General features: G+C 56.7%; 1 protein-coding gene across 6 annotated transcripts in view; it reads left to right on the top strand.

The window, feature by feature from the left end:
* Window positions 1-18,353, top strand: part of ADAM11 (ADAM metallopeptidase domain 11) — a 72,523-nt gene extending 54,170 nt beyond the window's left edge. For 3 of the 6 annotated variants that reach the window (XM_090044339.1, XM_090044336.1, XM_090044341.1), the window contains 10 exons: window positions 367-459; window positions 1,342-1,422; window positions 1,859-1,909; window positions 2,427-2,490; window positions 4,355-4,454; window positions 4,948-5,067; window positions 6,331-6,499; window positions 7,034-7,148; window positions 8,037-8,127; window positions 9,913-11,406. In XM_090044339.1, the coding sequence (XP_089900465.1) occupies window positions 367-459; window positions 1,342-1,422; window positions 1,859-1,909; window positions 2,427-2,490; window positions 4,355-4,454; window positions 4,948-5,067; window positions 6,331-6,499; window positions 7,034-7,148; window positions 8,037-8,127; window positions 9,913-9,961 (933 nt within the window). In that variant the 3' untranslated portion in view covers window positions 9,962-11,406. Of the gene's footprint in view, window positions 1-366; window positions 460-1,341; window positions 1,423-1,858; window positions 1,910-2,426; window positions 2,491-4,354; window positions 4,455-4,947; window positions 5,068-6,330; window positions 6,500-7,033; window positions 7,149-8,036; window positions 8,128-9,912; window positions 11,407-12,088; window positions 15,592-16,596 lie in introns of those variants that run through there. The other 3 variants (XR_016441953.1, XM_090044337.1, XM_090044338.1) reach the window with 3 other exon arrangements.
* Window positions 18,354-19,334: the final 981 nt, after the last annotated feature.

Here is a 19,334-nt window from a genome sequence, read left to right as displayed (position 1 = left end):
GAGCGGAGGCCTTGGGGCCCCAGGGCCTTAGCCATGTCCCTGTGCCTGAAGGCCACCCCACAGCTGCACAGGAAACAGATACACACTCAGAGCATCTGCAGGTGTCCATCTCAGGTTGCTCTTGCTCCTGCAGCTGTCTCATTCTCTAATTCGGAAGCCAGGGCAAGTTTCTTGCCACTTGCGGAGGGTGGGGGTTGTTGGGCGAATGCTAGGGTTGAAGGCATCCATGGTTGCTTAGAGGTGAGACTTCTTCCCCCAGTCTAGCCTGTAGGTAGGAACTATCCTGTCCTGCCCCTGTCCCATGTTGGAGCCAGAGACCCTTGGCCTGGGTGTCCTGACATGTGTGTTGGCTTCTATCCTGGGCAGGAATGTGCGAAGGGCGGGGGCAGCTGCTGCAAGAAGTGCACCCTGACCCATGATGCCATGTGCAGTGACGGGCTCTGCTGCAGAGGCTGCAAGGTGAGAGATGGTGGGTGGGGGACAAGGTGGGGATCAGGCCCTGCCCTTATCTGGTAGAGGGTAGTGCAGGCTGCAGGTACTAGAGGAGGGCAGTGCCTGTGAGTGGGCAGGCTGGAATATGAGTGAATTATTCATGCGCCAGGATATTTGCCATGTCTGTAAAAAACAGACCCAGTCCCTTCCGCCTCCCCCTCACCCCCAGGGGCTTCCTCAAGTGGAGAAGATCGCTCAGTGCATTGCTGAACCCAGGCTGGAGGACAAGGGACGGAGCCAGCCCACCTGCCTCTTCTTGTACTGGGGGTGATCCTTGTAATACTCTAATGCAGGGGTGGCCAACATGTGGCATGGGCAGCCAGTATGTGAGTCATACAGCACATTGGGATGGGAGTAGGGAACACAGTGGCAGACAGGACCGGGAGGAGCAGGTAGAGCAGTAAATCAGGCAGTGAGCACAGGCAAGGAGCAGAAAGCTGAGCAACAGATGAGGCAGAGGAAGGGGATTGGAGTGGCACTCAGGGAGGGCGCAGGGCTGACCTGCCAGCACATCTGACTAAAAGGTTGGCTCCTTCCTGCTCTAACCCCTCTGGCATGGGGGAGGTCAGCTCTTGGACAGCACCCTGAAGTGCACAGTCAGAAGCAGCACTGGATAGCATGTGGCCTGAGAGTCTCTGTGTATATGCATCTTCCACCCCGGCATGCCCCAGCTCAGAGGTCACGCTGCAATAATGGCCCCCAACCAACCGGAGAGGGAGGATGGCTGAACCCCCATCCCCCAACTCTGTTAGAGCCCCTGACATGCAGGAGCATTAGCATCACTGCGGCCCTGGGCCCCCTTCCTGCCCCTCTGCAAAGTGTCATGTTGCTCCTTCCTGTCCCTTTTAGTACGAGCCACGGGGTGTGCCCTGCCGAGAGGCTGTGAATGAGTGCGACATTGCGGAGACCTGCACTGGGGACTCCAGCCAGGTGAGAGGAGCTTGGGAAAGAGTTGGAGCTGGGGAGGGGCCCAGAGGAGCTGACAGCTTGGTGGTACTCACTGGGAGCTGACAGCTTGGCGGTGCTCACTGGGCTCCTGGGGAATGGAAGTATTATGAACACATACTGTACAGGAATTCATTCCACACCCTTAGCCCCCTGTGTTTGTGCTGCTGGTGGATGCCAGGGCACTGCAATCTGGGGGACTGGAGGAGATGAGCCAGGCAGGGCTGAGCAGGACTAAGACTGTGGGGGCTTCAGGTTAGGATAGAGGAGGACCAGTGGCACTCGAGGGCAGTCCCTGGACTCAGGTAACTGGGGCTGTAAACTAGGACGGTTGTAGTAGCTGAGCTGTGTGGAGGCAAGTCCTGTCTACAGTCCCATTCTCTCTCTCTCTCTCTCTCTCTCTCTCTCTCTCTCTGTGCAGTGCCCACCCAATCTTCATAAGCTGGATGGCTACTTGTGTGAGAATGAGCAGGTGAGGGCTGTCCTTGCACAGTATGGGCACATGTGCTCCTGGGGGCTGATTCACACATGGGTTGCATGCATGCATGATCCCCACAGGGCTGACTTAGACATTTCAACTTGCCATGAGGGGCTGGGCCTCACAGTCAGGTCTGCGAGCATGTATATATGCTCCCTTGTGGAACTGACTCATTCTCACAGGCTTGCAGGTGTGGATATGCTTTCTGCAAGGGGCTGACTTACATGCTTAGGTTCACTCAGAAGCATGCACACTCCTTCTGAGGGATGAGTTACACACTCAGGTTTGTACTACTTGCACTCATGTACACGTTCTCCATCAACTGCACATTTGGAGTCAGTCCCCTGTGCAGCCCAGATAGATGCCTGTCCCCAGTATACACGGGCAAGAAGGCACTGATGGCCTCACGCAGTATCACTGTGGTCCCCATCACATGTTGTGAGCTGCGCTTGTGAGCACACAGACTCCTGCATGTGCCTCTTTATGAAACCTGGGCCTCTCTGCTCTTCAGGGCCGGTGCTATGGCGGCAGGTGTAAAACCCGGGACAGGCAGTGCAATGCACTGTGGGGACGCGGTAAGTGCTTCTTGACCTTCCTGGCCTGTGAGCATGCCTTGAGCTGGGAGTGTAGCACAGAGCTGGCTGGGGGCAGCTCAGGACAGCAGTGGGGCAAGGAAGGGCAGAAGAGCACTGGAGGGTGGGTCCTGGAGGAACCCAGAGCCAATAGAGGCCACATAAACTGGTCCCTGCCACTGAGGCAGCAGGTGCGCCCTGAGAGCAGGTGTGTGGGTGCAGATCCATCTGTGATACACAGCCTGAGATCCATGGCTCCTGCCTGGGCCAGGATCACTGTTTCCTACCTCCCACAGAAGTTAATCATAGGAGAGACCTCCAGTGCTGAGTCAATGAACAGATGGACAGCTCTCCCCCTCTGTGCCTCTGTCCATCTCTGCCTGCCCTTCTCTCTGCATGGTGGATGCAGGCCTGTCTCCAGCAGAGTCCCCCCCAGCCAGGCTCCTGTTGGCGAGGTCAGAATTGGGCCTAGTCTTTCCATGTTATTCTCAAGCAAAACCATGTAAAAACCCATCTGGTTCCAGTGATGCTCCAGCTCCTTGGCAATCACGTGGTGGCACCTTCCCTGGAGCCATGGGGGCCCATGGCCTGAGGGGCTTTGCTGGACCACACATCCTGGATCCCATTGCTTTCCCCACTTGTGCAGGTGCTTGCTCCAGTGCAGAGGAGGGCCAGCATACCCCCCAGTGGAACAAGTGCCCTGCACTCGTGATCATGCAAGCAATAGCACAGAGGAGAGGGCAGCAGAGAACCTGGCCACATTACTGTCCCCTGGTATATAAGTGAGGGTGAGGGTCTGGCTATGTAAAATCAGCAGGCCAGGCCATCAGCTTATGGGTCTGGTTCTCTTTCCCACTGAGGCTGATACCGGTGTCACTCCAGTGGAATCTCTCAGCTGACACCTCTGGGCTTGTTGAACGAGCCAGGACTGGCCTGCCTGCCTGTGCCCCTTTGAGTTCTGGACCAGCCATTTGCATTGTGTTCATCTCACTTGGCACTAGGGGTTGTCTCCAGCTGCTCTTGCTGTTTTACCATCCCCCACCCCTTGTTGGAAGAGCAGGTTTCTGCATGAGGAATTGGATTTGTTGTGAAAGCAGCATCTCTGGCTGCCTTAGCTTTTGGACCAAGCTCTGCTATAGGGGCTCCTTCACTTCATCCCAGTTATGGTATAAAGGGCTGCAGTGTTGTTGCTGTCATGGTCCAGGAAGTATGCAAGAAGTTGGGTGGGGTGGGCTGCTGATAGCTTTTATTGGACAACTGAGGAAGACCCAGCCCTGAGGAAGCCCAAAGGTTTGTCTAATATCACTCCCAACTGTACAGCTGGTCCAGAAAAAGCTACCACCCAAACCACCTTGCTTCTCTCATTTCTCCCCTCAGCAAATCCAGTGATTGCAGACACAAGGAGCGGTCTGTTTGCTGCTGTCCATGTGACTGGCGTGCGTGGTCTGTACCATGCGGTAGGCTGTCACCCATGGCCCAGGGGAAGGAGCCCAGAGCACTCCCAGGAGCCAGCTTGTATCCTGGCTCTGTCATTGACCTGAGACAAGGCGCCTGCCTCTCAGTGCCTCAGTGTCCCCATCATAAGGGCTAGCACCATCTGCCCTGTGCATAGATTATGGCAGTGCTTGCCTGATGGGAAGAGCCCCCTACACGCCTATCCCATGCTAACCTGACACATACCTCCCATGTGCTTCTGGGCTTGTGAACTGCTGGGGAGGTGCCCCAGTGAGATGTGCCAGGACACACTCGCTTTGCACCAGTGCCACCTGCTGCCCAGCTGTGGCTTCCCCCTTGCCAGGATCCTTTGCAGCTGGGATGTGGGCAGCAGCCAGGCTTAGGAGTGATGCCTGCTCTCTTCTGCTCCCAGCTGCAGCTGACAGGTTTTGCTACGAGAAGCTGAATGTGGAAGGGACTGAGAGGGGGAACTGTGGGCGCAGTGGCCAGGGTTGGATGCAGTGCAACAAGCAGTAAGTGAGCCACATGTGCTGGAGCAGAGGCTGCCCCTCCTAGGGTGTGCTGATCAGTAGGGCAGGCACTGTAGCATCCCTGTCCATGTCAGCAGCAGCGCTGCAAGCAGCCCCAGCACCCCTGCAACTTTCACCCCTGCCAGGGGATCCTACTGCAGCCATCCCCCATCTCCTCTCTGCCCAGCCACCTCCACCCCCTTCCTCAAGTCCTCTGCCTAGTAGTTGCCACTTCTCCCTTTGGGTCAGTGGGCAGTGCTGCCCCCTTTGCTGTTCCCTCTCTGTGCAACTAAACCCAGCCCCCTGGATGTTGGAGTGCCAGCTCCTGCCCTGGGGAGCAGGGCATGGCCAAGGTGTGGTTGCATGGCTGGGGACAGTGATCTTGGTAGCTTGGCTGTGTGTCAGCCCCTACCCCTCCCGGGCCTGCACATATGGGCAGTGACGGGGTTCCCAGCCACAGGCAGGTCAGATGCTGTGCTTTGTCTCCGCCTCACAGGGACGTTCTGTGCGGATACCTTCTATGCGCCAACATCACGGGCACACCCCGCCTGGGCGAGCTCAGTGGGGATATTACCACCATGACCTTCTACCACCAGAACAGATACATCGACTGCAGGTGTGTTGGGCAAGGGGTACTCAGCAGCTGGGCCACGCCAAGTTCTTCTCACTCTGGGGTCAGTGGAGGAGGTCTGGGTTAGCTCTTGAGCCTACTCAGTGCGTGGCTGAGCTGGGAGTCTCAGCCTGCTCTCCTGGTCTTGGAGAGCTCACCAGGTCAAGGAGGGACCTTGTTGAAGAGTGGGGCTGAGGCCAGGGAGTGGGGAATCACTCACCAAACATCTCTTGGCCAGGCAGGTGGGTGGTCTCAGTAGTGAACCCCTTCTGCTGGTCCAGCCATGGTGGGGCTGTCTCCATCACTCTTCCCAGCTCATAGTCCTATGAAGTCTTAATTCACACCGTCACCCCAGGGCAGGCTGGGGCTCCGGGACAGCCTATCCCAGAGCTGCCAGCACTGTCTGGGAGCAGGGACTCCTGGGAAATACTGAACACTGGGTGGCAGTGAGTGGCCCTGGGAGCGTGGTTGGGACACACCAAAGGCAGCACATTCCAGGAGGCAGCTAGTGGAGCAGCTGACCGAAGGAGCAGCTACCACTGTAGCCTGGCCCTGGGGCCTGATGTTTCCCTACAAGGCACTGGGAATCACAGCCTGGCCCAGTCACCATCTCCTGGATGAGCACCAGTCTGTTGTGATCAGACCCAAGGGCCACTGACTTAGCAGAGAAACCTCTCAGTCAAAAATGTTTATAAACAGTGTGGGGGAGTCCAGATGTGCAGAATATAATGCTCCCTATTCCAAACTCCCTCCACAATTTCTGGCATTGGTCTGAGTCCTAGGCCAGGCAGCTTGCCCTGCCTGCCTGCCTTCATTAGAAGAGCAGCCCTCTTCCAGCTGGCCTACCCCCCTTTTTTCCCTCAGGGGTGCAGCCAGGGAGAGTTCTGGACCCTGGCCCTGTTCACTTTTGTGTAGGAAGTCATGCCAGGTGCTGGCTTTGCTGGTGACCGCACCATGCTGCAGCAAGTCATGCACTGTTGTGGGTGGCAGCATCTCTCCAGCACATCAGAGCCAAGTTGTGCAACAGATGCTCTGATCCACAGAGGAGAACCCCTGAGCCAGGGGAGCTTCACCACACTGCCAGCAAGGAGTCTCCCTTGGCAAAGATGAGGCCCCAGGCTGTTACTACTGAGCCTCCACCACAGGAGCAACCTTGGGGGCCCCATGGAATGAGCGGTGACAGCTGCTTCTGTTCCTCCATCTGCCTTGTCCTGTGAACGCTTTCTTTCTTTGATTCATCTACTCCCTTTCCTCATTGTCAATATCCAGGGGTGGGCACGTTCAGCTGGTGGACGGCTCTGACATGAGCTATGTGGAGGACGGCACACCCTGCGGCCCCAGCATGTTGTGTCTTGACCATAAATGCCTTCCAGTGTCAGCCTTTGACTTCAGCTCCTGCCCGGGCAGCTGGGATGGGAAGATCTGCTTTGATCATGGGGTGAGTCCTTGCTGCGGCTGCAGCAGAATGCAGGGAGGGGTTCTTCCTAATTCGCACAGCATGGGAGTGCATTCACATACTCCTCCCCAGCTTGGGGACTGCCCATCCCTGCTTCCCCAGGTGTCAAGGCCAATATACCATCCTGCCTGGTGGGGATGCTCTCAGGCTAGGTCAGTGGGGTGGGTGGGAACTGCTCAAAAGCTATGAATACCTTGTTTCTGTTGCACCTATTTCTGGCTGCCCCCATGGTGGTGGATGGGGAATGGGAGTTTAAGGTGTGTTTTGCCATGGGACACTGCAGAGTCTACATGGATGAGGCCATGGCTGTTGCTGCTCTGGCCAGGTCTCGCTGTACAGCTTTGACCCAGGAGAGTGTGTGCTCTTTGCTGGGGTGGTGGAGCCAATTCCGTGGTCCCTCATGGCCCAGGTGCTCCACAGCTGTGGAGAGCTTAGTACCTGAAGCCGTGCTGCCCTGGCTCAGGGTTGGGCTCACTGCCCCATGGCACTCACCCGCCTCCCATTCTCCTGCCACAGGTCTGCAGTAATGAGGGCAAATGCATCTGCCATGCTGACTGGACGGGCAAGGACTGCAGTGTCTACAACCCCATCCCGGAACCCAAGCCCACAGGCGAAATGGAGAAGTACAAGGGTCCGTATGAGCCAGTAGGAGTTGGGGAGAGGAGGGGTACTCCTTTGCCAGGAGGTCCCTGGGGCAGTTAGCAATGGCTGTGAGCCCCTTGCAGATGCCATGCCCTACCCAGAGGCATGGCCTCAAGCATCCTGAGAGAAACCACTCCCTCTTCTGACACATGGGATACCTGACACAAGGAGCCTCATCACTGGGGAGCCCCACCCCTACCCCTGTACTCTCCCCTCTGGGACCCTACTCAGGGGCATCTACCTGGGAACTGCACTAGTCATACTCCTCCATGTGGGACCTGACCCCTCCAACAAGTTGCACAGCCTTGCTTACACACCCCCACCCCTTTCTTGACTCTCCCAGCCAACAGCTTTCTTCTGCCTGGGAATCCCCCCATGGCACTGCCAGCTGCAGGCCCCAGAAAAGCAATGGTCTCTGCTCAGGTCCTCTCCAGGGTATGCTGATACGTGGCCTAAGGACTGTGGTGCCTTGACAGCACATGGGGTGGCAGGAGTCTGTCGGGGTGTGTGCTGAGCCCGGGGGTCTGGGTGAGGCCCTGCCACTCCCTTGCCTCACAGTCGGAGCTCGTGGGAGCTGTGGGAGCTCAGAGAAGCCCCTTAAGGGCTGGGCTGGCTTCCACTAGAGTGGTGCTGGCGGGTGGGCTCCCCTGTAGCAGACACCACATGACTTCTCTTCCTAGAGCCAAGCCAGGCCCAAACCCAGTGCCCAGCATGTCTCTGGGGAGGGGGCCAGGAGACTGCAATAAAGGCACTGTGTGGGGAGGCTGTAGGTACTTGGTCTGCCTTGGTGCCCTCACTAAGCACTGCTGGTAGGTGGATGTCTGTGTTCCATGACTGACATGTCCCTGTGCTCCCCTCCCTGTCCCCTTTGTCACAGGTCCCAGTGGCACCAATATCATTATTGGCTCCATTGCTGGGGCTGTGCTGGTGGCTGCCATTGTCCTAGGGGGGACTGGCTGGGGATTTAAGTAAGTAAACACTGCATGCCTCTCTCTTCCTGATTGCCTTCTCCCCTCCAGCTCAGGAGTGTTACTGTACCATGTTGCCAGCCGCTGCAGGCACAGGCAACCCCAAGAGGGAGCATTTCCTAGACAATGGGAACCTTTGCATGGCTTTGAGACTCTCAGCAGACTCTGGGGTGCCCAGATCCATTGCTAAGAGGCCAGTAGCGGTCAGCTGTGGGCAGGGGGTGATGTTTAAGCAGCCCCACCCCTTGGTCAGTCCTGGGTCAACCAGAGGCTGAGACCTGACCTGAACATGCAGGGGAGGAGAGGAGGCTGGAGGGCAAAGTGCATGACTCCAGCCAGGCTGCTGGAGGGAAGAGATGAAGAAATATCTTGATGGGGGCAGGGAGATTCTGGGACATGTTGTCAGCCTGTGGGATTTCCAGGGGAGTCCAGAGCTGTCTTGTGGGGACTGAAGTGGGAAGCTGTTGGGGGCTGCATGCAAGGGGTTATGTGTATGGGGTGAGCCCTGCTGTGTGGCGACTGCACATATTGCTTGGCATGCCCAAAAAAATGCCCTCCTGTGTGGAGGGGAATGTGGGCCTGTGCCCTTACTCGCATGTGCCGGGTGTCTGCAACAGGCCACGAGACCTGGCAGGACTAAATGCCAGGGTGCTTTGGGCCAAGGGTCCTGAGGCCTTTTGCAAGTAGGAGCCCATGGAGTGAGCTCTCACTCCAGCCAGCTCTGGTTGATTGGCTCTTTCTAGCCGGGTCATGAGAACCAGCTACAAAGCCTCCCTGGGGTACTCCTGTCCCCTGGCTGGGCCTGCAGGGCTTGCTGGTCCCCTGTGCCCTGCCTGGTGGCAGCTATAGCCTCTCCCTCCAGTTGTCACTGGTATTCAGCTGCCCCTTGCTTGCTGCATGTCATGCTGCATGTGGCCAGTTGTTTCAGCCCTGCTGCTTTTGGGGCCTGTGCGCTGAGGCTCTGCAGCTAGTGACAGGAGGCAGATGTTCCCCCCAGGGCTGGGCTTTGTCCAAACTCTCCCTTTCTTGCCTGACTTGCAATGTTGGGACCAGGTGAGCCAGTATAACTCTGATCTCTGCCTCCTGCCAGCCCGGGGCACCTGGCTAGTTGCACAGGGCTGGGCTAGCATGGAATTTAAGAAGGTGCCCAGGACCCACGGAAAGGCACTTGAGCCCGGGCAAGTGAGCTGTGTCCTTGGAGAGTGGCTTCAGCAAGGCACCTCCTGCCCTGAGTAAAGGCTGTTGCTCCTTTCCACAGGGGTGCCTACTGCCTGGCCTTCAGGGTCCAGCTGGTACCTGTGAGCCCATCCAGAATGGGTGATACCTATTGCTCCCAGCCTGGCAAAGGCCACACCAAAGCTGCGTGGCCCGTGAGCAGGCCCCCTGGACTTGGTGGAGATTTCTGCTGCTGGACCCACTGACCTGGAGCCAGTTCCTTGGCCTCACCTGGGACCAGCTGTCCATAGAGGGAATCTTTCATTAGCACTCAGGGCCAAGCTGGTTTGCTGCTCCTTGCCCAAGTCTGGGTCCCAAGGTGCCCAGTGGCCCTGCCTAGTAATGGCAGTGGGGTCATCCATACCCTGTTTATGGTGGGAGAGGGGCATTAGCCATGGAGGGCAGTGCTGCCCATACAGTGATGCCTAGCATCCCCAGGGATGTTGGACCAAGCTAGGGCAAGAGCAGCTGGGCTGGCCCTAGAGGCAATCACTAACCCCCTCATCCTTCTTTCTCTTTTTCTCTCCTCCCCCCTCTCCCTTCCTCCTGTTCTTTCCTCGCCTCCCAAAGGAACATCCGGAGAGGAAGGTACAACCCGGCTCAGCAGGGGGTGGTGTAGCTACCTCTCATCCATTTGCCACCCACTGCTACCCCACCCATCACATCACATCTCATCCCACCGCTGCTGTCACCATCTTCCTCATCATCACTGCTGGCCCAGACTCTGCTGCCAGATCCTTGCTGGAAGCTGTTCCTGGCCAGCCTTGAGGCACCTTGGCAGGGTCATGCATGGCACAGGCTGCTACCAGTGACCCCATCGATCCACCTCAGCTATAGCACCAGCCTCGAGGCATTGCCCCCTGCTGCCTGCCCCCTCCCTTAGGCTTGAACAGATATTTCAGGGCTCTCCCAGGTGTCCTGACAGGCAGATCCCCTCCACCTGCTTGGTGCCTTCAGAGCACAGGCTTAAGGCAGTGGTGCCCAACTTCTTGGCCCTGCAGGCTGGAGGAGTGGTGTAGCATTGGTCTGTGGGCTGGGTCCAGTGCACACCAGACTGGGCCCTACCCTTGAGTGCCCATGCCTTGAACCTGTGTGCAGGATCGGGCCCTGGCCCCACACATTCTGGATTGGGTTTTCTGGCCCACTTCTGGCTCCGCACGTGTTGGATCAGGCCTGCCCTGACCTTATGTGCACTGGATTGGGACGCCAGCCCCATGCATGTTAGATCGTGCCCACTGCCCTGGTCCTGTGAGTGGGGGATTTGAGCACCCCTGGGTTAAGGCAAGGAAAGAGCAGGCTGGACCATGCCTGAGAGACAGGCAGCAGTAGGGTCAGTCTCAAGGGGTCAGGACACTGATCCCTCCAGTCCCTAGTCAAGGCCCCCGAATGCTGCCTTCTTCAAGGACCTCACTCCGATCCCAGCTGTGCTGGGGTGTTGACATGGGCACGATGCACCCACGAGTAGCTGGCCATGAGTTCACCTGAAATACGGGCCCTGGGTAGCTGGCCTGGGCGCTCACTGGAGGGGTTGGAGTTGCAGTCTCCTCTGCACAGGCTTCCTGGGGGCAGTGAGGCTCCACCAGGCCTGTTCACAAGCGGAGCTGCCTGCTTTGTGGGCTGCCCTGGCAGCAGAAGTTGGGTCCTCCCCTCACACGCAGCGGTGATCCTCCCACCCATTTCCTGTGTGTCATGGTCATAAGTCTCTCCCTGCCTATGTGTGTCCCCTGTGTGCTGCACCCATCTCTGGCCCCTGCACCCACCTTGCTCTCCATCCTCAGGATGTGTAAAAGAGCCAGCTTGCTGCTAAGGCCAGAGCCCCATATCCCATCAGCTCCTTTAAGGGGGTGCCCTGGAGTCAGAGGTGGGGGTGAAGCAGGGTCCCTAACCCAAAGTCCTGTGCTAGTCCAGGTGCGAGGAGACCTCCTGATGGCTACTGTTGTTCAGGTTACTAGGCACTTAGGGGTCCCTTGGCCTGTCCTGGAGGCACCAGACTGGCGTGACTGTGCTGACTGACCTTGGCACCAGTTATTGCATCACCCCAAATAATAAAGTCCCCATATTTCAGCTTGCTTCCTGCCGTGCATGCACTCGCTGGCCCCTGCAACCTAAGCCTGGTAGTTTGGGCTCTGTGGCCAGATCCCAGGAGACAGCTCCAGCGGCACATGAGAGACTCCTTGGATCAGCCCCATGTGTTGGGCATGAGCTTCCAGGGGGTCATTTACCCTGTTGCAGTTGGGCTCCTAGCACAGCAGGGGCACAGAGGCCTGAGACATCCCCCCCGGCACAATACAGGGAACAGTGTAGACACAGGCAGGGCTGAGGCCTGCACCATGCTCACTATGGGGCAGCAGTGCAGGCCATGCTGATTCATTTCACACCTGAGTCCTCAGCCTACCAGTTGGTGCTTTGTGCCTAGAGAGGGGCACTGAAACCAATATGGGGAAATATGGAGGCCTTGTAGTTCTGGGTCAGTGTTTTGAGCCAATACAAATGGGGGTGAGGAGGGAGGATCCCTGACACCACCCTGGGCTTGGGGGTATAGGTCCCTGCTCCAAGGGCCTGAATCACATTGGATTGGGAAGGGCAGACTCAGAACCACCAAGTGGAATGTGAGCATCATGGGGTGACGGCCTCGTATACTGGCTCTTTTAAAACCACTGGGGCATCGCACACATGTGTCTTCACTCATCTGCATCACCATCTGCACACTGCTGGCACTAAAGCACACCCCACTTCTATGTTCCAGGTCAGGAGGGGCCTAGCGCAGCTGCCCACCTCTGCAGCAAGCGAGCGGCTCTGCCTGCCTGGCCTCGCACTCGTGAAGGGGGCAGGAGAGCTTACAAAACAAACCAGGCACCAAAACAGTGATGCGATTAAACAAGCCAACGATCAGCGCAAGTCTTCCACTGCACCCCGTTGCCCCGGGGCACCAGAGGAGTGTGCCCGAGGCTGCCCACACGGCAAGTGAGCGGGGAGTGGGCGCGTGGCCTTGCCCCATGGGGACCCCTGCCTGGATAAACACTGCTCAGCCCTCTCCCAGCCATGGCCAGCCATGCACATGCTCTCCTCGTCTTGGTCTCGAGCTTTCTGTCCTGAACAAGGGACCAGCTGCCCGTCCCTGCCTGAATGTAGCTTCCACCCTCATGGCACTGACTTGCACCCCTCGCTGTACTCTCACGAAGGAATGTACCCGTTCAGCCCCTTTGGGAGGGCCCTGTGTGCCCGGCGAGCTGAGGGGGGCCGGTGTGGACACTAGTGGCAGATGAAGCAGACCTTGGGGGCGGGAGGAGGATGGGGTTGGAGTGGCTGTGTGGCCTGACCCACTTGAAGCTTCACCTGCCTGTGGTCACCTGTCTCTTGTACGAGCCAGATGTGGTCCTCTGTCTGTCTCGCGCCTGTGCCCATGCTGGTCCCTGGCAGGGGTGGCAGGCTGCTCCCACAGGGACTGGAGTACTACAAGGGACGTTTTCTATTCAAAGCAACACAATGAATGTAGCCACTGTGGTGGCAAGCGGGGGGTGTGGGAAGCTGGGGTTTGTGCAGTGTGGCTCTTCTACTGGCTGTGGTGGCTGCAAACCAGGGGGAGGCATAAGCAGGCACTGACTCCCCAGTGGGCAGCTCTATGTCCTACAGCTGTCAGGGGCAGAGGCTCCATGTTTAGCCTCTGGCAAATCACTTTACCTCTCTGTAATGTGGGCAGTGTACTGAGCCCCCTCTGGGCTCTTGGAAGTGGGGGCAGTGCTGCCAGGGGTAAGTGCCTCTGCCCTGGGAAGAGACTAATCCATTCCAGCCTTTTCTCCTGTGCTCTGCTGAGCTCAAATACCTGCTCCCTCCCATGCCTGAGTGCTGGGTAGGGAGGGATGAGGCTGACAGGAAAGCTAGCCCTGCTCCCCTCTCCTGGCTCAGGCAAGCACAGATCTTCATGTGCCTAGTCAGTGCTGCCCCCAGGGCCTTGCTGCAGCCACTGCAGGGCTAGCAGAGAAGAGGGCTTGGGGAAGAGGTTAAAGGAACAGCATGGGAGGTTGTGGGGAAGAGCAGTCAGGGGTTCGTTTTCCCCTCCCTCCCAGCCTGGGCAAGGAGCCTGCCTTCCTCTGGGAGACCTTGTAGCCTCCCGGTGTAGTTCCACAGCCAGAGATCAGGCTGCCCGTGCCTACTTGAGGCCTTCCCTTCTGGGAACTTTGCATATGCCTGCCCCTGCTTTGCAACCTGCTGGGGTCTGAGCCAGACCCCCAACCACCAAAGAGATCAGATGCTCCTTGCCACTGCATGGCTCCTTTGGTAGAGGCGGAGCTGGTCCCCTGCTGCTTTGCAAAGTACCAGGCTCCCCCACCCCACAGCTGGCCCCTGGGAAGCGACCTTCCTTGGTCTGGGGAGTGGAGTGCAATGCCCAGCCCCAAGGTGCAGCCTGGGCAGCAGGCAGGAGACGCCAGGCTGGTCCGATGGGCAAGGCTGGTTTAGCATGAATCCCCCTGCCCTCCCTTCCAGCTGTTAGAAATGCTCTGAGAGGGGATGGGATCCCAAGGAGGGGCCTGGGTCCTCCACACAAACTGCCAGCCTTAACTCTCCTACCCAGGGGCAGCCCCCAACCCCCGCTGCCTACCAGGCCACCCCCTGGCCTTGCTTTGGCTTTCTTCTCATGCACAGACTTGTGCAAAGACCAGCCTCTGCTGCTGGGCCCTGTCAATGGGCAGGGGCAGGTGACAGGGCAGTGCAAGGCATCAGGCGCCACAGCCTGTTCCTGCAGACAGCTGTTGGGCTGGGGGTGGAGTTTGTTGCCCCTTGGCCCTAGAGTAGCTCCAAATGCTTCCCAGCTGGATTTGGGAGAGGGAGGGGTGTTTGCTCAGGACTTGTTGCAATCCCCCTCTGGAGCAGAGCAGAGCATCAGCTCTCCCCTGGATCTGTAGGAGGGCTGTGCTGTTCTGAGGTCAGCTGGATGGTGGAAACATGGCCCCGGTACCACTGAGGTCAGTGAGTGACTTGGGTGTCACACCAAGCTGGTAGCGTGTTTTGTTGCTGCTGCTTGTTTCCTGTAGATTCCTTAGGCCTCTCTGCATGTCTTTGTATGGTCCCTCTACCTTAAGTATTTTTATATAAAGGCAGTCACCATAGCAACTAACTTCTCGAAAGCAGAAATATCACCATGACCAGGGACACGGAACAGGCTGGCCCAATTTTCCACAGTGAGAAGCTTTAAAAGCAGGAACCTGAACGAAGATTTAGGCCCTAAATGAGCGGCTTGGTTATCAAAGCTGCTGACCACCTGTGCTCCAAACCTCTGAGACTCTCCCAGGTATTTGTACATGTCTATGGGCAGAGTTTGGGGCCAGCCTCACAGTCCTGATTTAAAGATGATGGCCACTAAAAACACAAGCAGTCCCAGCAGTGTTGCCACATTCCCAGCTAGTACAACGCGAGGCCACTGGCAGTCTTTATAAGGCTGACCTGTTCTAGGGGGTTTCATTTCCCAATCCTTGGCCAGTAAAACAAGGCTGGTCTGACTCTAATTCCAGCACAACACTGCCAGGCTGAGGCTGCAAAACCAAGGGATGGATCTCTGAGAAGTCAGGAAAGAAGAAAAATAAAAGGTCTTGGAAACATATGGGGCTGTGAGGGTCAGAGCTGCTGCCACAAAACCCTGCAGTAGCTGCAGCTTGGGGGGTCACAGCTCCAGGGGCTGAAATAGATGGGGTTGGGGACCACAGTGAACTGACCTAAACCAAAGAAACTGTCCAGTATGTTTTCACTATTGCAGCTAACTAATGGCAAGAAGTCCAACAACTGCATCAGTGGTGAAAACTGAAGTAGTGCAGTGGGAAGGGTGACCCAGAATGCCAGGAGAGCAGCAGGACCCAGAGGCGAAGGGGACAGTGCCACTCAAGCCATGCCTGTAGGTCTTACATTAAAATATCAACTGCCAAAATCTGCTTGTGGTTACAGGCTCTGGTCCATTGAGGGATTAGTGTGGGTACCCCAGGGGAGGCTGTGGGGCAGAGATGTAGCTCTCTGCAGCCACATGCTTGCTGGCTGGATTTATCGTATGTATGTGGCATTGGGGAAGTGCTGCCAGCACTGGTAACAGATGGGTCCTGTTGTCCCCAGGCAAGGGGAAGGTGGTGCCAGTGCCCAACTGCATCTTGGACAGGGCAGGAGGTCTTTGGGCAGTACTGGGTGTGGGCCTTATCTGGAGCTGAATTGTGGTGGAGCTGCACAGATCTATAGGGCACTTGGGATTGTGTGTGTGTGCGTGCGTGCGTGTGTGTGTGGTGGGGGGGTATTTGTGGTGCATGGATCTATAGAGCACATGCACATGGGGCTGCATGGCATTTGAGTCTGCATGGTGTGTGGGGGTGTAGGTGTCCATGGGGTGCAGGTTCCTGCACTATGTGGTTTGTTCTTTGCTCTGTGCATCTATGTAGTGTGTGCATGCAAGTCTCTGTGGTGTGTTGGTCTACACCAGAGGTGGACAAATTATGGCCCACGGTGGACTCCATTTTCCAGCAGCCCTGGCAGCGGCGGCTCCTGGCTGCTGCTGCCAGACCCAGCCCTGCTGCCCATGCACCAGCCACCAGGGGCAGGACCCACATAGGCAGGGCATGCAGCCAGGTGGCTGGGATGGGGCTACGGCTGGCAGTGAGATGGGCAGGCAGGGCCAGGGAGACCCCAGGATCTTGGGGTGGTGACACCGTGGGCTAGAGCCAGGGCAGAGCTGTGATCCACTGCCCCCACACCCTTGCGACGAGTGCGGATTTCATGGGGGGGGGCATGCAGGGAACAGATTGTGCCTCTGCCCCGGCCCCATGCTGTTACCACCCCAAGATCCCAGGGACTCCCCAGCCCCACCCTCCCATCTTGCTTCTGACCATGGTGCCATCCCAGCCGCCCTGCCACATGCCCTGCCCATGCAGGTCCTGCCCTGGGCAGTGGGTGCAGGGAAGATGGGCCAGGGTGCTCAAGCATCAAGGCTGGGTCCGGCAGCAACAGCCAGAAGTGGCCACCACTGTCAGGGCTGCCAGGAAATGGAGTTTGGCCGCAGGCTGGATCCACCATTTTGTCCACCCCTGGTCTATACAGTGCCTACACGTGGGTATCAGTGTTGTATGGGTCTCTATGAAGTGTGTGGGGTCTCTGGATTGTGCATTTATGCACTTCAGAGGTGTACGCCTTGGTGGGGATGTGGGGGGCTGTGTCTGGCACGGCACATCTTAATGGACTGAGTGCTTTGAGCAAGCTGAACCCTTTTCTAACATTACCCAGTAGCAACGATCAAGCCTCTGAAGTGGCGCATGTCCATCTGGAGCCATGAGGAAGAGGGGCAGACCCTCCTGCAGCTCTTCCCCAGACAATCACGTCCATGGACCGACCCCCCACTTCACAACGCCTTTGTCTCCCAGCACATGGATAGGCCTCTGGACTCTGTGTGCGTATGCATGTGTATGTGTGTGCATGCGCACAGTGCTCATACCCAGGGACTGGGCAGAGGGAACGGCTTACTTGGCCTGCTTGTATCTTGTATATATGTGCAAGGAGGCCAGTGCTGATGACTTGTGTCACTGTGTATGCACCCTGTGTCCCTGTACAGTACAAGGTAAATGCTGAAGGCAGGTGTTCAGAAGCACTCTGTCTCACAATTAAAGAACCATGTTGAGGTCTTCCACTGGGGCTGGTGCCTGTGTCGCAAATTGCCACGTGTGGGTATGTTATTGATTATTTTGGTCACAATGCTGTGGTCACTCTAATAGCAGGGCAGCGAAGGCTCCCTGGCAATATCCTTTCATCAATCGGCCCACAGTATTGGTACTGCTGGGTCTGGGTATGGGAGCCAGGATCCCAACCCTGCACTGGTGTGCCAGTGGGTTGCGGTTGGAGCTGGTTCCCCATCTACAGACCAAGGTGGATGGTCCTGACCTCCCTCACCGAGGCCTAGGAAATTGTGCTTTGGGAGTAGAAATGATACTTGCTTGTGAATGTTGCTACTAAGAGGCCATTGTTTTCAGGGTGACATGCTGTGGGGCAAAGGGTGTGGGGACCTGGGCTTGTGCCTTTTGTGCTGCATAATGAGGTTGTGGGGCAGAAGTGGGTGTGGGCATGTGCATAAGGCACTCTGAGGGAGGAGCGAGGAATATATTCCCAATGGTATTTTCACACTGGAAAGCCAAGCCCTGCCCTGCCTCCATGATGGTGGTAATTGAAGAACTAGTGCAATTGTGATAGCACAAAAGTGGGAAAAACAAGGAGTGGAGGCAGGGAGGGGCTTTCAACTGGACAAGACTGCATGCTTTGTAAGTTGGTTGTTTTGTGACCCCAACACTCCCCAGTTTTCATGGTTATGCCTACACACTATGCCGGGGACAAGCAGCTCTTACTAATGTCTTATCTCACATTGTTATCAAGAGCTCACAATAGGCAAGAAAGGCCCAACAGACCCACCTGGAAAAAAAATACACAGGCCCAAGCCAAGTGTGCAGGGCTGATACTTCTAAAAAGACCAGCAAGAAAGACACCAGCAGACAGACTAACATCAGCAAGGATCCCGACATGACAAAAGGCATGAGCCCAAGGGGTTTAGTTGCTTGCAGGTGGCTTGCTCCACTTCCTCTTCCTGCAGCAGTGCCCTGAATGAAGGCCATGCTATATGCTAACAACTTGCTCATGGCCCTGACACAGTAGACCACAGCCCCTCCAGGAACCCATGAGGCTCAGCACCGACACTTTGTACATGTGGCACTCATACTTCACATGCCCTGGCAGTAGGCCTGGCATTAGCAGCTTCTGAGGGCACAGCTGCAGGGAGCCTCATGCAAGCACACTACACCAGGATGTGAGTGTTAGGATTTGCACACCAGTGCCTGGTCCTGGCACTTGCCAGCTGGAAGCTCTCACACAAACATCTGTGTTAAATTCTGTTGTCAGGAGTTGAGCCGTGATTCTCTTTGTATCTCCTGCCCACCCTTGGCAATGAGGAATGTCCCTCGACTTCTGAACTTTATGTAAAATAAAGAACCTTTGAAAAAAAAAACCCAAACCCAGCATTGCTGTTTCTGTCCAGCTCGGGCAAGGAATCCCAGGCAGCAGTGGGCTCATGCTAAGCGTATGCTGCAGAGGGTGCAGGAGCCCCCCAGACTCCACCACAGTGATGCACGCTGCACGGGAAGGGGGAAACTGCAGTTAATCTCTGGAGAGGCATTGCAAGCATTTTCCCCTCTGGAAACAGGGTTGGGGGCAGGATGGGGAATGGGACGCTGAGCACAGGAGAGCAGGCTGGGGGTGTTAGTCTTACATGCCCTAGAGACTTGATGTCCCCTGTTGATCCCAAGGACTATTGTTCTGATGCCCCCTCCAAATCAGTGCCCAGGGCTGGTGCCCTGCTCTCCTTTTTATGTTACTGGATCTATGGCCACATATAATGTCACTGTTCCTATGCTGCTGTGTGCCCAGGCTGCACTGCATTCAGAGGGAAGTTTTAGAGAAAAGCTCCCATTCTTCTCCTTCAGAAATAAACTGCCCTTTAGGGGCCTTTCCAAGAGCAATGTAGACCCCCCTGACACCAGGGTAAGTCCAAATCATTGCTGTTGAAAGAGAAAAACAGGAAACTTTCCTAAGAGCAAGCCAGCCCCTTAGCACTAGAGCACCCCCACTCATTGCTATTCTCAGAGATGTTCTCACTGGCTTTGCACAGCCCCTTCTCAGTGCTGACCGATAGCCCAGGAGGGCAAGAGACAGCAGAAGCTACAGGATGGTCTATTTTAAGCAGTGATGGGGGGAATAGGCAGGAACTCATGCCTGTTTGCAGGGCAGAGGTAGCCTGCAATCTCCAAGTAACAGCTCAAGTGAATTGTGTTGCATGGGAACAGTGTCACCAGAGAGCTGCCCTGTGCACCTGGCTTGCAGGGGCGATGGGCACCCAGCGTGGACATCTGTCACAGACCTGCTTGCCAGCTTAGGTGGCATAAGAGGACTGCTATTTAGTGGTCTTTGTAGCAGTCTTGCTCATA

This window comes from Crocodylus siamensis, chromosome 4 (genome assembly GCF_052110815.1).
Source record: "Crocodylus siamensis isolate JL-2025a chromosome 4, ASM5211081v1, whole genome shotgun sequence".
Taxonomy (NCBI): domain Eukaryota; kingdom Metazoa; phylum Chordata; order Crocodylia; family Crocodylidae; genus Crocodylus; species Crocodylus siamensis.
This window is presented reverse-complemented; position numbering and strand designations above follow the sequence as displayed.